Here is a 15,084-nt window from a genome sequence, read left to right as displayed (position 1 = left end):
TGTTCTGTCTTTAGTGTAAACCTCCTATTCATGCACACAAAAACAAACAATCACTTTTTGACAATACAAGCAATGTATTGTGCTATTTATACAGTAGGCAGTGCCTTAGCATCACAATATTGTTTGCAATAAATAAAATAAAAATGCACCTATGAACTGTATTCACATTAATGTGTGTGCTCTTATCACCAAAAACCTAAACCTGTAAAGTAAGAATAAAAAGACTGATTACTGTTAAATAGAAATCATGCTGCTATGCAAGTTTAAATTTAAAGATGCCAAAGGTTTAAATAATAAGATTTCCCCTCAAGCCAGTGTTAAGACAGTATAATACCTTTTCTAAACACCCAGTTCTATTTTGCTGACTATCACTGCAGAAAGGAAAACAGCCATTGCTGAATGTAAAATTCTTAAAACGTCTAATTTAAAGAACTACTTCATACCCCAAGGTGCTCAGGTTCAGACAAAGTTACAAAAAGGTCCAAATTATTGTAAATTTACATTTTATGAGCTGTTCCTTGTCACGACTTATGGATAAAATAGACTCTGAACTGCAAACATTAGCAACTACCAACAACTACACTTAACTGCACTCAGACTGAAAAATACAGAGTTGTAATTTACTTCAAAAGAACTGAGAAAACTTACCAGATTAATGTTCCAAGCAACAGGGGAACGGTCACCGTAAGAAGAATAAATAGCAGATGTGTGGAATCTGGATGATTCGATAGCAGGGGCTCACTTTGCATATTCAGGATCTCCTCCGTCCCTTTCACGTCCGACCGTTAGTTAATTAAGCGCGCGGATAACAACTCACAAACGCGCGCGCTATTCAAAACAGTTCTTAAGTAAAACAAACTTGTACTTTATCGCAATCAAAGCAGAGCATTAACACAAACTGAATGTCTGTGGACCACGGTTTAGAGAGTAAATGCTGTGTTGTATTAAACTATTAATAAGAAACTTGTTTTCCTGCACCTGCAGTTGAATCCACCATGTTTGCTCAAAAATCACAATATGCTAATTAGATGGCTTTAACCAATAGCAAAAGAGTAACGTATTACGTCAGACGCTCGTTAAATATTAAATTAAAATCATTGCGTTTAAAGGTTACTTTTACTTAAAAATTGTAAGTTTTTTGGAATTAAAACTGGTCATTTCGTTGTATGGACTTAAATGTTTTAAGCTGTTTGAACTATTTTGCATGTTTTGAGTCAGTTATACTATCAGGGAACCGTGCCGCCCCATTTTTCAGATGCTGTTTTTTTTTCAGTATTACGATCAACTTCATCTGATTAATAGTTAATTAATAATTAATAATATTAATAGTTGGATGTTAGCACTTTCTTTACAGTAGTAAGTCTAATTCGATATTGGCTTGTGCACCTTTAAAAGCATGATTTAAAAGATGAAATGTTTCTCCTATAGGGGTAGGTCACTGCAAAGGTCAAAATTGCTATTAAAATTAACAGGCTATTGCGCAACCCTAATGAAGGAATGACCTGTTTGACTTTTCCAAAAATCATTGATTGGAATCACCTGATGAATGGTCTATGGCGTGTTTTATACCATCTTCCCACGATTCAATATTGCCTTCCCCACTCGAACATCAGCAAATGAATAGCCTACACGAGCATGTGGCGTCTTTATAACACCCCTCCTCCCCCTGTTTGGTTTAGGTGGTTCAAGCTTATTTGCTGTGGCAACGTGACAGATTTTATCCTCGTGTAGGGCTGCGTTCACAGAACTGGAACAAGCGCGTTTTGGATTAAAGATGGATTTGGATGTCATGTATTTTTGCGTTTTCCAGCCTCTAACCTGTCTGACGGGGTGCACTTGGGGAGACACGGGTCTTTGTCATTGAAACGCTCGTCTGATTGTTTTCTTCTTCACGTCAGTGGTGATCCAGCAACCCTGCATCCCTGAAGCGCGTTCATTCACCTTGCTCTCCGCTACCTGAGAACGGTACATGCGCTTTTCATTTAAGGTAATTGCTGCAAATGCTTTTATTTCTACCTTTGTATACATGTACATGCGTCTGCGTCTCACATAACCTGTCTGTCTTGGGAAACTTAAGTCCTATGTCCGCGTTCGCCCTTGTCTAATTCCCTCGCTCGTGCGCTAAAGCAAAATGGACAGGTTGCATTCCTCCATGCGCAAGCGTCTTTACAGCTTGCCCCAACAAATCGGACCGAGATCGGATGAAAGCGAGGCGGACGCGCGGAGGAAGAGCGTGCGCATGAAAGCGCTGGGGTCTGCCGTCTCTTCTGAGGCCGCGAGCGGGGAGCCAGACGCACTGAGCGCGCTCAGAGGAAACGCCAACGGAGACTGCCGCAGGTTCAAGGGAAGCCTGTCGTCCATCACCAGCCGCCACACTGCAGACCCTGAAGAGCCCGAGCAGAGGCGGCTCATCGCCGAGGAGGAAGATGAGGAAGGTTGCGGTGGAGGAGCTGAAAGTCCTGAAGATGCCGAAGGAGCGCCGGAGGAGGGTGTTGAGAGCCAGCAGCACTCAGCTTCTGATGAACACTCGACTTTCATCAAGTTGGAAGGTGATGAGCAGATGACACCCGACGATGAGCATATCTACCAGTCGGGCTTCATGCACAGACAACTGGGTGCCATTCTGCAGCCCGGAGTCAACAAGTTCTCTCTTCGTATGTTCGGCAGCGAGAAGGCGGTGGAGCGAGAGCAGGAGCGGGTCAAGTCTGCCGGATCCTGGATCATCCACCCGTATAGCGACTTCAGGTAAGCTTTTGCATTTTGTGCATGTGAAGCACCTCATGGAACTTGCTTGTTGCTCAGTAACTCACTCACGTTTAGCTTTTCCCACTAAGGGGAGCTACTGACACTGTAATATTGTGTGTGTGTGTGTGTGTGTGTGTGTGTGTGTGTGTGTTTGGGGACCAGCCACACAGGTGCTTTATATCAATGAATATTAATGTTCAGATACCAATCATAGTTATTAGGACTGATACTCAATTAGATTATCATTATTGGATTTTATTACACTTTAATTCGTTAATTTACCCAATTTATACTGTAAATTGTTTAGCTTTATTAACTCTTTTCAGCAGCGGTGGTGCAGCCGATAAAGTGAATGCTCCACAGCAGCATGGAATCTGGAAACCCTGGTTCGATGCTTGTCTCCAGCCACTGTCTTTAAACTTTTTAACATGTTTTCCTGTGTCCATGTGAGTTTCTTTCAGGTATAGTTTACTCTCACTTTTATAGACATGCTGCTCTAAATAAGTGTTTGATGCCCTGCATTGGCTTAGCTACATGTACAGTGTGGTGAGGTTTGTGAAACAATTGATAACAGCTGATCAGGGTCCGGCTGGGTTTAGAGTCTACCTAATACCAGTCAGAAAACCCTATGAACAAGGTGCTAATCCATCGCAGAGCATCTTACAGTGAGTCATTCATGTCCACCAAAAGTAGCAAGTTAATCAGGGTCTAGCTGGGTTCAGAGTTTATCTGGCACCTGGTAACAGTCAGAAAACACCATGAACAAGGTGGCAATCCATCGCAGAGCATCTTACAGTCAGTCATTCATGTCCACCCAAAGTAGCAAGTTAATCAGGGTCTAGCTGGGTTCAGAGTCAGAAAACCCCACGAACAAGGTGCTAATCCATCGCAGAGTGTCTTACAATCAGTCATTTATGTCCAGCCAGAGTAGCAAGTTCATCTGTTAGCATGGTTTTAGAAGGTGGGAGGTAACTGTATAGTGAAAGCAAATTCATAAGGGCACTGGAGAACATGGTATATTCCTCACAGACAGAAACTGGAGGCAATGATCAAACTCCATTGAACCAGTGACATTCTAATCACTAGTCTAGCTCTTTAATGAAGGTCTCACGTTACCAGTGGAAGAGACAGCACCAGGATGCTCTGTAGGATGATCTATCTCACAGCATACAAAAGTTGAAAGACCTGCTGGTAATGTCCTGGTACAAGATAACATAGGACTCCTTTATATGACTTGTGAAGTAAATGTTTTGACAGCATATTAGGCGTGTGGTCCTAATGTTTTGACTAATCAGTTTATATTTATGTTTTAGCTATCATCTTGAGTAATTTACTACCTTTCCTAAAACATGTCTTGTGCCTGTAAAAAAACAAATTAACTTATGTAGAGACAGGCCAAAATCAATATCAGTGCACTGGCTAGTTAGTGTTTTTGTCTTGTAATATTTGCATTACAGGCTAGTAATCCAATCCCATTTTCCTTATGTCTTACAATACTGATATAAGAGATGTAATTGTTGGCTAATAACTGCTAATCTGATACTGATATTTTTACAGTACCCAACTTGTCTTCTTGCATGTTTTTGATGTTTTGTTTAACATTACAGAAGTAATAGGGGTAGACTTTGGAACAGTTTGTATTTTGTGTTTTACAGTGGCCACATTGACACTGTTAGGCCACTAAGCAGAACTGTTAGCCCTTAATTGCTTAGACTTTATCCTGTTTTAGTTGTAAGTCAATTTAATTTAGAAGCATCTGCCAAATTAGTAAATGCTGGTTATGCTGTATGTTTTGAAGAGCATCGATATGTTGATAGTAGTTGCTAATTGTACACCTATTGACTGCAGCAAATTGCAGTGATCGACTGCAGCGGGTAGGCGTATAGATCTGAGTGACTTTAATAAGCGCCAAATCCCTATGGCCAGACAACTGGGTTTAATTATCTCTAAAACAGCAAGAGGCGCTTACAGGCAGTCAGGGTAAGTGCCTACTTACAGTAGTTGGAGAAACCACAAACTGCTAACAGGGTGTTTTTTTTGGTAAAGACGTATTAATGATAGAGGACAACAAAGGCAATCTCAACAACAAAGGCGTTTCTGTGGCTTTAATTGCAACTCCTACAAGTTGGGGAAAATGTTTTACAACAGACAGTGCATTAAACACTTTGGTGTATAGGGTTTTATAGTTATAGACCATGCAAAGTGTCCAGGTTAACCCATGTCCACTGTCCAAAGCACCCCTATTCAAAGCATCTACAAAGGTGCATGCAAGCAACTGGAAATTGGAGCAATGGAAGAAGATGAGCTGGTCTGACAAATCAAATTTTTCCTAGATTATGTGATGGCTGGGCATGTAAGTATCATATAATCAGGAAGGAAATAGGATACTAGGTACTAGGATGCACTGTAGGGGATCATCAGGAGCATAGCTCAGAAGTTAAAGGACCTGCTGGTAATGCCCTGATTTCAGTTATGACAAAAACTCTTGTGGAGTTTATGCTTTGGTGAGTGAATTTTTTTTACAAGTGGTACACACATTACTTTTAAGCAAAAAAATTATTAATAAAGTGTATTCAGAGCCCTTAACTTTATTGTATTGTGGATTTGATTCTGGATGGGTATAATTGCCATTTATACTGATTAATCTACATCTAATCAAAGTTAATGATAGTGAAAATGTTTTTAGAGGTTTTTTGTAATTAAAAACTAAAAAACGAAATCTCTTATTCCCAAAAGTATTCAAACCCTTTGCTGACGTACACCAAATTGTAGTCAGGTGCATCTTGTTTCTTTTATTATTCTTAAGATGTGTTTAAAATTCAATTGAAGTCCACCAGTAACAATTTTATTTGATTTGAAATAGTTTGGAAAGGCACATACCAGGGCTCGCTATTTACTCTGCATTTACAGAACAAAAAAAGAGCCATGACGTCCCAGGAATTGTCTGTGGATCACTGTAATCAAATTGTGGCAAGTCATAGATCAGGAAAGGAAACAAAACTATTTAAGGCTTTGAGTGTTTCTATAACTGCAGTGACCTTAATAACCTTCCTAAAGCAGTAGCTCAGTGGTTAAGGTACTGGATTAGAGGTCAGAAGGTTGCTGGTTTAGTTTGCACAACCGAAAATGTGCCACTATTGGGCCTTTGAGCATAACCCTCAGTAACTTGCATTGTATGTAGTAACAAATGTAAGTCACTTTGGATAAAGCATCTTCTGAATGCCTTAAATGTAAATGTCTAAACTGTCTCCAACTTGAGCATCTGGCGAAAAAGGGACTTGCTGAACTTAACCTGTTGAATGAAGCAGCTTTGGGGCGAATGTGTGTTGCAACTATTAATATTCTTAGGTGGTCCTTGCAAAGGCCAGATTTAAACCCCATTGAACATCAACATATAGAGAAACCTAAAGATGACAGTTTACATATGCATGGCATTCTGTCTGACAAAGTCATCCAATCTGCCTTGAAGGATGAGAAAAACTGCCCAAATACAGGGGGAACATTCATTCACCTTGTCATAAATGTATGTAAAACAGAGGCCTCTAACCTGATCAATTAATGATGTGTTGTTCTCTAATATAAATCTCACTGATTTAAACCACTGCGTGATTGTTGCATGTCAAATGCCCTTTACCAAACCAAAGCTATAAATCCTTTGTATTTTCTTATTAAAACACAGCAAATAAAAAGCTAGTACTGGAGAAAAGTCCAGCCATTATCCTGTTTGCTTTTGTGTTATATATGCCCCCTATTTCTTTAAACAGACTACTTGTTTGAACTGTGGCTATGGAGACTGGAAACAGTGCAAGCACAATGGGTTAACACAGCCATGAGCATTATTAGGAGCAAACATCAGAGAAGATTATGACAATTTATTTAATGGATCTCTTGCAGTGTAGGTGGATGTCAGGGATAGAAAGAGCAATTCCAACAGTGAGGTAATTGAAATGGACCACATAGCTTTGGTACAGTTATGATGCAAAGCCTAAACAAGGCCACACAAATAAAGAACTGTTTATGTGTTTGCTTTCCTGTTTCTTTGGATAGTTCCATAACCATATGACCCCAAACTTAGTCATATTTCTGCTGGTATAATCATAATATATGTAAATAATGTATATATGACTTAAGCAAGATTTTGATATAAATTCATACAGTTTAGTTGAAAAGCTCCCACTCTGATTTACAGAACTTAAATAAATGTACTCATTAATTTACTCATTAGGACATTGTCATTTGAAAAAATCAGCTTAAAACAGCAAAAAATACGATTTCTACCATTCAACAATGTGGGCTCATCTAAGCAGCTGGGGACATAAAAATAAAGCGTATTATTGTGTATAAAGAGCCAGTGGAGGGATGCCAGGATGAGTGTGATGTAGTGTGTCTTTTTGTGCCTGTGAGCAGGTGTGCCACTGCATTTTGAACTGTAACAAGCTAATGAGGACTCACTTATACTCATGTACAAGCTTTTACAGCAGTCTAACCAGTATGAAATAAGAGCATGTAAATCCTCTTCTAATGGTGACAAAAAAAATCTAACTTTGGGAATTTACCTAAGTTGGTAAAAGCTACTAAAAGCTACTCCTAACAATTTATTTGTTTATCATATCTAAGGCCAGGATGAAATGGAACAACAATAAATATAGCTGCCAGCAGCAATTTCTAAGGTCCAATCAAAAAGGAGAAAAATACATAAACAACAGGGTTCCAACACCTTTGGTGCTCAGACCCCTAATAATAACAGTGTTATAGCGCCCAGGTGGCACAGCGGGATATTCCGCTAGCACACCAGCGCCGACATTCTGAACTCCTCAGTTTGAAACTCAGCATTGCCACCGGTTAACTGGGTGCCATCTAGCGGGCATAATTGGCAGTGTCTGCAGCAGACACGTTTAGGGCGGGATGACCAGACTATGTGGGTAGGGTCTTGAAACGCTGTGTGAGGACCCTGATTAGCAGATAGACAGTGTTGCAAAGGGTGGCTTGGTGGGTAGCACTGTTGCCTCACAGCAAGAGGGTCCTGGGTTGAGCTTCCACAGCTGGAGCGGTCTGGGTCCTTTCTGTGTGGAGTTTGCATGTTCTTCTCGTGTCTGAGTGAGTTTCAACCGGGTGCTTTGCATTCCAACCACAGTCCAAAGTGCAGTCAGGTTAATTGGAGATCCAAAATTGCCCTAGGTATGAGTGTGTGTAAATGTATGTGTGAGTGTGTTTGCCCTGTGATGGACTGGCGACCTGTCCTTGGTGTTTGCTGCCTTTCCCCCAGTGTATTGGACCAACGCAACCGTGAATGGGATAAAGCAGTGGTAAGAGAGACAATGAATGAATGTTGCAAAGGATGTGTTTACTTTAAAAATGATCAAAACATGTCATTTAGCCAGAGCCTACTATGGTCTTGTCATGGGTTTCCTCTTGGTAATATGATTGTCAACCACCTGGGGCTGGGTAATATATACATCTGTCTATTATGAGGAGTTTGGCATGTTTTTCTGTGTCTGTGTGAGGTTTCCCTTTAGAGAAAAGATGTAGAAGTTTAATCAGCAATAAATTGTTCATGCAAAAATCTTATACTGTATACTCATTGCCTTTGCATGTTTTAAATGTATTTTTAACAATGCAATTGTTCTTTAGCAAATAACCTGCAATATGCCCACCAACAAAGGCACAATTTACTAGACTGCATATGCAAATATGTGCTGAATTGGAATATTGGAATATTGAAGTGTGTGAACGGACTGTTGGATTTAGCTCCAGCAGTGAGATAAATATGCGGTTAAAAGGAGCTGATGACTAAATCTGCAACAGGGAGACACTTCCTCCAAAAGAGCTCATCACGGGTACAGGCATGAGGATTGGCAAAGACAATTAGGACCTATGAAAGGCTCAGCAGTACCAGAATGAGAGTGCATTTTTGGCAAATCAACAAGAGAAAGCTGATTATCACAAAAGCTTTAGAGCTGTGTTTATGTTCTAGGATTTATATTGTCCTTTTCTCTTCGCATAGCCTTGTTTGACAGTCTAAAATCTGTCTTTAATGCAGAAGCTCAGTTTTATAATCGGTTTGTATCCGTAGTATATACTGTCTAATCAAATTGGCCCTTAAAGTCAGGGCTACATATTATTTATTAGTGTTTCTATGCCATTATTGATTTTAATATATTTTAATATATATTATATCCTATAATATTTGTTTGTGGATGTATATTTTCCCCAGTGGTTTTCTGCTTCTACATTTAACCTGTTGCCGCTAAATTGAGGTTTCTGTTGCTTTAGATGTCAAGTCAAATTCATTCTACTTTAGTTTTTTGGCAGGCAGACACAGTAACAGGTACGTTTGGCATAGATTGATTTTTGGAGTTGCTGGTAATACATTACGTTAAATCAAGGAAACAGACATGCAAACATTTGTATTAAAATGCATCATACCAATACATTGAACATGGTCTTGTTAAATGACCTAACAAGTCAGTTTGTCAAATTTCTGCCTACATAGATACCGCACTGGTTAATTGTAATTACTGTTTACTGTCAAGTGAAAGTGTCTACAAACAATAACACCTCATCCAGAAAGCACTTATCAGTCCTCTAGCAGTGTCAGCACATGGAGTGTTTTATAAAATTTCATAAATTAGGTTTATTGCTGTATAGTTATTTCAATTGCTGTTCACACACAAGACCAGGCTCACCATGCACTCAGTTATAGCTGTGCAAAGCACATCGCTATGAGCTCATTAATTTCAGTAAAAAAACATATCTGTACTACAGCATCCAATGATATCCTATGTGCTAATTGTGCCCTTTTAACTTTGTGAAAAATGTGTATTATAAGAACAGATAAAAGGCAGATTATAAAAAAAAAAAAACTAGTTAAAAGTACTAACCGCCCTTTTTAATGGAAAATAAATTCATCATTAAAAACACTGAAAATCTTTGTGTTTCTGTCTATTAAATTAAGGTTCAAATGAATGAACAAATGACAGATTTCAGGTTTATTGCATACTATCCCAACTATTATGGAAGTAGGGTTTGTTGAAACCAAAGAAAACAGAACCATAAAACTACACAAACGAAACATTTTTTTAGCCAGTGGTAATGATCTCTGTCATAAATCAAACATATACATCTGCCTCCATGCAATTTATGACGGGCTACAGATTGTAGGGGTTGTAATATGAATTTACATAACAGTGTGCTACAGAGATGAGCGAGAGATTATTACATTCTTTGTACACCTACATAAACGGATTGCTTAGTCATGCTTGTACATTGTTTTTTGAATGTGCATACAGTTGTCTTATATTTGTGAGGTCTGCAGTACAAAATATTTTTGTTCATGTACTGATCAGTGGGTTCTCCCTCTGTTTACTGCTCTAACCATTATAGCAGAAAGTTATAATCATTATAAAGCTCAGTGTTCAGCTGAGAGGAACACTGTGAGGACACAATATATCATTACAGAATGTTGTGACAATTTTCCTGTACAGTAATTTTAGAATTTCTTATTACTATATTTATGCACTTTGCCAAATAACAACAGCTACAATCTTATGTTCATTGCTACTTTAAATGCATTCTCCTTCATGTTCTTACTACCCCGCTATCATTTTAAGTCTGGATGCCACACTACAGCACACTGGTTTCCTCTCACTTTGTAAAACATGCAAAGGTGGAGTAGTTACAGTAAATTGCACCTAGGTGTCTGTGTATGTGTCGGGGCATTCGACAGCACAGCTGAGATCTCAGAGGTGGTGAACTAGCACAATAGATGTGCCTGAGCTCCTTATAAGTGTATTTAAAAGAAATAAAAAATTCTACTGAAGAGTTTCAAAATGAGGAGTATTGCTTTCTTTCACATCAATCTGTGGTGGTCCATAAAGTGTATGATTAACAGCTGATTAATTACAACCCAGCTTTATTCAAACATGAGACCACAACAACTAAACTGACCTACAAGACAAAAGTGAGCTTGGTATTTAAGGACATTTAGGCTGCTTAGGAAATCCACTCTCCTGTCTAAATTCTAAGCTTCAACAATAGTACTTTCTCTTTTGAGTGCAATCAAACAGGTTGCAACAAATTTAATTATAAAATGTCTTGCACATAGTCTCAGTCGATTTTAATACGATTCATATACATACGTATGTATTCCATGTTACTATATTAAGTTTACTGCAAAGATTTCTGCAAACTGGTGGTAACCTTACAAATCTAAGCAGATACCTAGGAGAGTCACTATACCTGCATCATTGTAATAATCATCTATAGTCATACAGTGCTTCATATTGTAAAAGTTGCTACATAAACTGCAAAACATATCTGACTAAAACATATATAAGATTCAGCCCCATTATTGCTATAGCTGTTTTGGGTTTGGAATACATGGAAGAAAGTGTAACTGGTTTTCCACAGGATGCCATACATGCTTTTTATTGATCATAATTTGCTAAATCAACTTTTACAATGTGTTTGTGTTATGGCTTGTAGAATTGTTTTATAATGTTAAATTTGAAGGATAAATTTAGTAATATGTGTAATGACTTGAATTTGTGCACTTTTGTGTGAATGTGTGTGTGTGTGTGTGCATAGAACTATAAAATGTAGTCAGCAAGGGGTTTCAGATGGGTAGTGGACTTTAACGATTTGGAAAATACTAACCTAGCCAATTTCATGGATCCCGTGGAAGCAATACACAGGCCCAACAAGAACTTTTGTTTTTAAATACATGAATTCTGCCAGTCTTTTAATAAGCACCCCTAAATGTAAACATTTATGTCAGGAGGTCACAATTTGTAGGGTATTTTAAGGTAAAAAGATTTTTTTTTACCTCTGGATGTCACTGTGGAGCATCATTGGATAAACTGTGACTCCATAAATGCACATGTTGTGTCTACATACAGTAGTACATAGTGTTGACAAAAAATATTTACATCTTTGGCATTTAGCAGACGCTTTTAAGCTCATTACAAGCAATTGAGGGTTAAGAGCCTTACTCATCGGCCCAACAGTGGCAATCTGGCAGATATGGGACTTGAACCAACAACCTTCCAATTACTAGCCCCTTTACCTTAACCGCTTAGCCGCCACTTCCCACAGAATTTACAAAAGGAGAGAAGATCCTTCTTAGATTTATCTTCATCCTTCACTTAATTCTTACTAAGTCTGCTTTCAGAAAATATTATTGATGTTTGTTGGAAATAAGAGCACAAGAAAATACATATGTACATGTAAGCACAATTGAGTTTGTTTTAAAACATTACTGGATCACTGTAAACACATTTACACACAATACAAAGCCAGATTTTTAAAATAGCTTTATAGAAAACATCTAGACATGCAGACAACGTTTGTTAGCTAGCCACAGTCTTCACGGGTGGGTAATAGTGGCTCCAGATTTCACACCAGTCAATTAGCTGGATATTTTTTAGTAGTTAGCTAACCGTTATGTTGTTCAGTTAAGCTTTGTTACACTCTCTGTTTTCTGTGTAGCTATTATGTCTGTGACTCAACACTGGTATTGACGGTACTGAAAGTAGTACCTGCTTTCACAAAATGTGTATTTGACCTATTTTTGATCTGTTTGTCCATTGCAGATTCTACTGGGACCTAATAATGCTGCTTTTGATGGTGGGGAATCTCATAATCATCCCTGTGGGCATCACTTTCTTCAAGGACGAGCACACACCAGCATGGATTGTTTTTAATGTGGTATCTGACACTTTTTTTTTAGTGGACCTAGTACTGAACTTTCGGACTGGCATTGTAAAGGAGGACAGCACAGAGATAATCCTGGACGCACAGCAGATTAAGGTGAGGTATCTGCGGAGCTGGTTCACCGTAGACTTTATCTCCTCAATTCCTGTGGATTACATTTTCCTTATTGTAGAGACACGGATTGACTCAGACTTTTACAAGACAGCCAGAGCTCTTAGGATTGTCCGCTTTACGAAAATCCTGAGTCTTCTAAGATTGCTGCGACTGTCCCGGCTCATCAGATACATTCATCAGTGGGAGGAGGTAAGTAATGCTGCTGCACTAAAGCTCCAATTTACTAAAGACCTATATCATTTTTTTCCCTCATGAGGTCCAATAAATTATGCTTGTCAGTAGTGACAACACATTAAAAATATATCAGGGAAGGACGCACCTCACTAGAGAGAGAGTGAGGCGAATCCCCACACACCCACCTGGCAGAGAGAAAGTAGAATCCATACGCAGATATTCGATCCAAGGTAGAACAATACTGTAACTAAAAAGCTACAAACTAAGAGAATTGAAAAATTTCAAATAATAAACTGCCCAATTATTAAATTCAAAGTAATAAAGGAAAAAATTTAACAAAATAGTATGTTCCTAACTTGCTACGGAGAACAGTATAGAACAGGCATAGCGTAGTAATGAGAGCTGGATGTCGCAGTACTTACACTTACACCCTGGCCATGCACAAAAAGCCAAGCTCTCGGTGAGCAGGACAGAAAGGGAACTTTTATCAGTTTCCAGCCCTTACAGGTGGACCCCCTACCAGTCCCTTTGTGGTTTTACAGGATGTCTTGCCATAGGAAACAGGGACCGTGGCAGGATAACTGGGGCATTTTGGTTTCCTAGAAAGCAACAGAATGCTTACATTCTTCACCAGCAAAAACCGGAGCAAACCTCAAGGCCTAGCATCACGGCTTAAAGAGAAAGAGGTTTGCCAGCTAATGCGCTGACAAAGAAGACAGGAAGAAGTCATGATATTTATAGAAAACCATTTCACCTGGAGTGCATAAGCACAAATCACAGGTGACTGTCATTGGAAGAATGACAGGTCACTCTATGACTCTGTGTTCCCTTTGCTGGCCAAAATAGGCCACAAAGCAGGGCACAACTCTTGAAGTGGGAGGACTGCCAAATCTCCATTTAGCATTCACTCTGTTACAAAAATAAGATGGAGATGTGCTAACTGTTTTTTGTTAACCTGGAATTCCGATCTCAAATTGATATTACACAGCCAACATACTGTATGTTCCAGTTGGAAGAAGTGGCTAACTTTATCTTTTTGAGAAAAGTTAGTTTTAAAATGCATCCATTGTCTTACATTTTCTTTTATTCCTTTTACTTTCTTTCACGTGTTTCTTTTATATTTGTGTTGAATGTGACCAGGATTATAATCACAGTACCTTTTGCTTGTGATTATGCCTGATTTTGATGCAATTGAGTACACACACACACACACACACACACACACACACACACACACACACACACACAGTCACTTCCACAGACATGTCTGTGTAGACGGTCGATAACATCACTGAGGTTCGAACCAGGACATGTAAATGCAAAATGTAAACATGCACACAGTATGCTAAGGCAGAAGTTTCTTACTGTTTTTATATGGGTTTCCTTTAGAAACACTTTTTAACCCTCCAGAATGTAAGTAAATGAGTAAATAAGTGAGTGTATGTAATGCCCTGTGATAGACTCCTGCCCTGTTTGGGGTGTTTGTTCTGCCTTTGTAACTGCCCTGACCCTATCATGAAGAATCAGTTAGTGAAAATAAATACATGAGTAAATAAGATATAAATGAATCCTATATGCACCAAAATTTATAAAATACATCTAAGCATAATGGAAACAGAATGTGTGCACCTTATGTCAAACACTCTCATAGACCATTAGTACCATTAAAGAGAAAAACACAGTGCTTTATGTAACATGCCACATCCCAAGCATTTCACTGCCCTAAAACAGCTTAACAGCAATGTGGCCCAGAACTGAGCTTGGATTAAGCATTAATGGGACCTACTCAGTATGCTGCACTTTTACTGTCACAGTCATAATCTGTCATATTCTTCCGCTCTCTCAGATTTTTCACATGACCTATGACCTGGCCAGCGCTATGGTGCGCATAGTGAACCTGATTGGCATGATGCTGTTGCTTTGCCACTGGGATGGCTGCCTGCAATTCCTTGTGCCTATGCTTCAGGACTTCCCTGCAGACTGCTGGGTCTCCAAAAACAAAATGGTGGTAAGTGGAAAGCATGGATCATGTGCCTCACTGCAATCTTGTGTTCACGTAACTAGTAATAAAATGTACAACCCCCTTTTCTGGAAAAGAACATTTGTGAAATGCAATAAAAACAACAATCTGTAATGTGTTAATTCTCTTTATCCTTTATTTAACTGACAATAGTAAAAAGAAATGACTTAATGAATGATAAAAAGTTGGGAAAGAGGCAAAATAAGAGTAAATAATCAAAATAACTAGGTTACACTGTTTTAACAAGAAAAGATGTGTCATGGCTTACCATTTTTGTTAAAACTTGTTAAAACATTCAGGGACTCTCACATTGTGTAAGG

The 15,084-nt window shown here is 38.8% G+C and overlaps 1 protein-coding gene across 1 annotated transcript in view; it reads left to right on the top strand.

The window, feature by feature from the left end:
• The first annotated feature begins 2,131 nt into the window (after positions 1 to 2,131).
• The window catches only part of hcn4l (hyperpolarization activated cyclic nucleotide-gated potassium channel 4l), a 31,749-nt gene continuing 18,796 nt past the window's right edge, over positions 2,132 to 15,084 (top strand). Inside the window, exons 1-3 of the mRNA XM_063002584.1 lie at positions 2,132 to 2,745; positions 12,336 to 12,759; positions 14,591 to 14,752. Of these exons, the coding sequence (XP_062858654.1) occupies positions 2,132 to 2,745; positions 12,336 to 12,759; positions 14,591 to 14,752 (1,200 nt within the window). The remainder of the gene's footprint in view (positions 2,746 to 12,335; positions 12,760 to 14,590; positions 14,753 to 15,084) is intronic.

Source organism: Trichomycterus rosablanca, chromosome 1 (genome assembly GCF_030014385.1).
Source record: "Trichomycterus rosablanca isolate fTriRos1 chromosome 1, fTriRos1.hap1, whole genome shotgun sequence".
Classification (NCBI taxonomy): Eukaryota; Metazoa; Chordata; class Actinopteri; order Siluriformes; family Trichomycteridae; genus Trichomycterus; species Trichomycterus rosablanca.
Note: the sequence above shows the minus strand (reverse complement) of the source record. Positions and strands in the feature narration are given on the sequence as shown.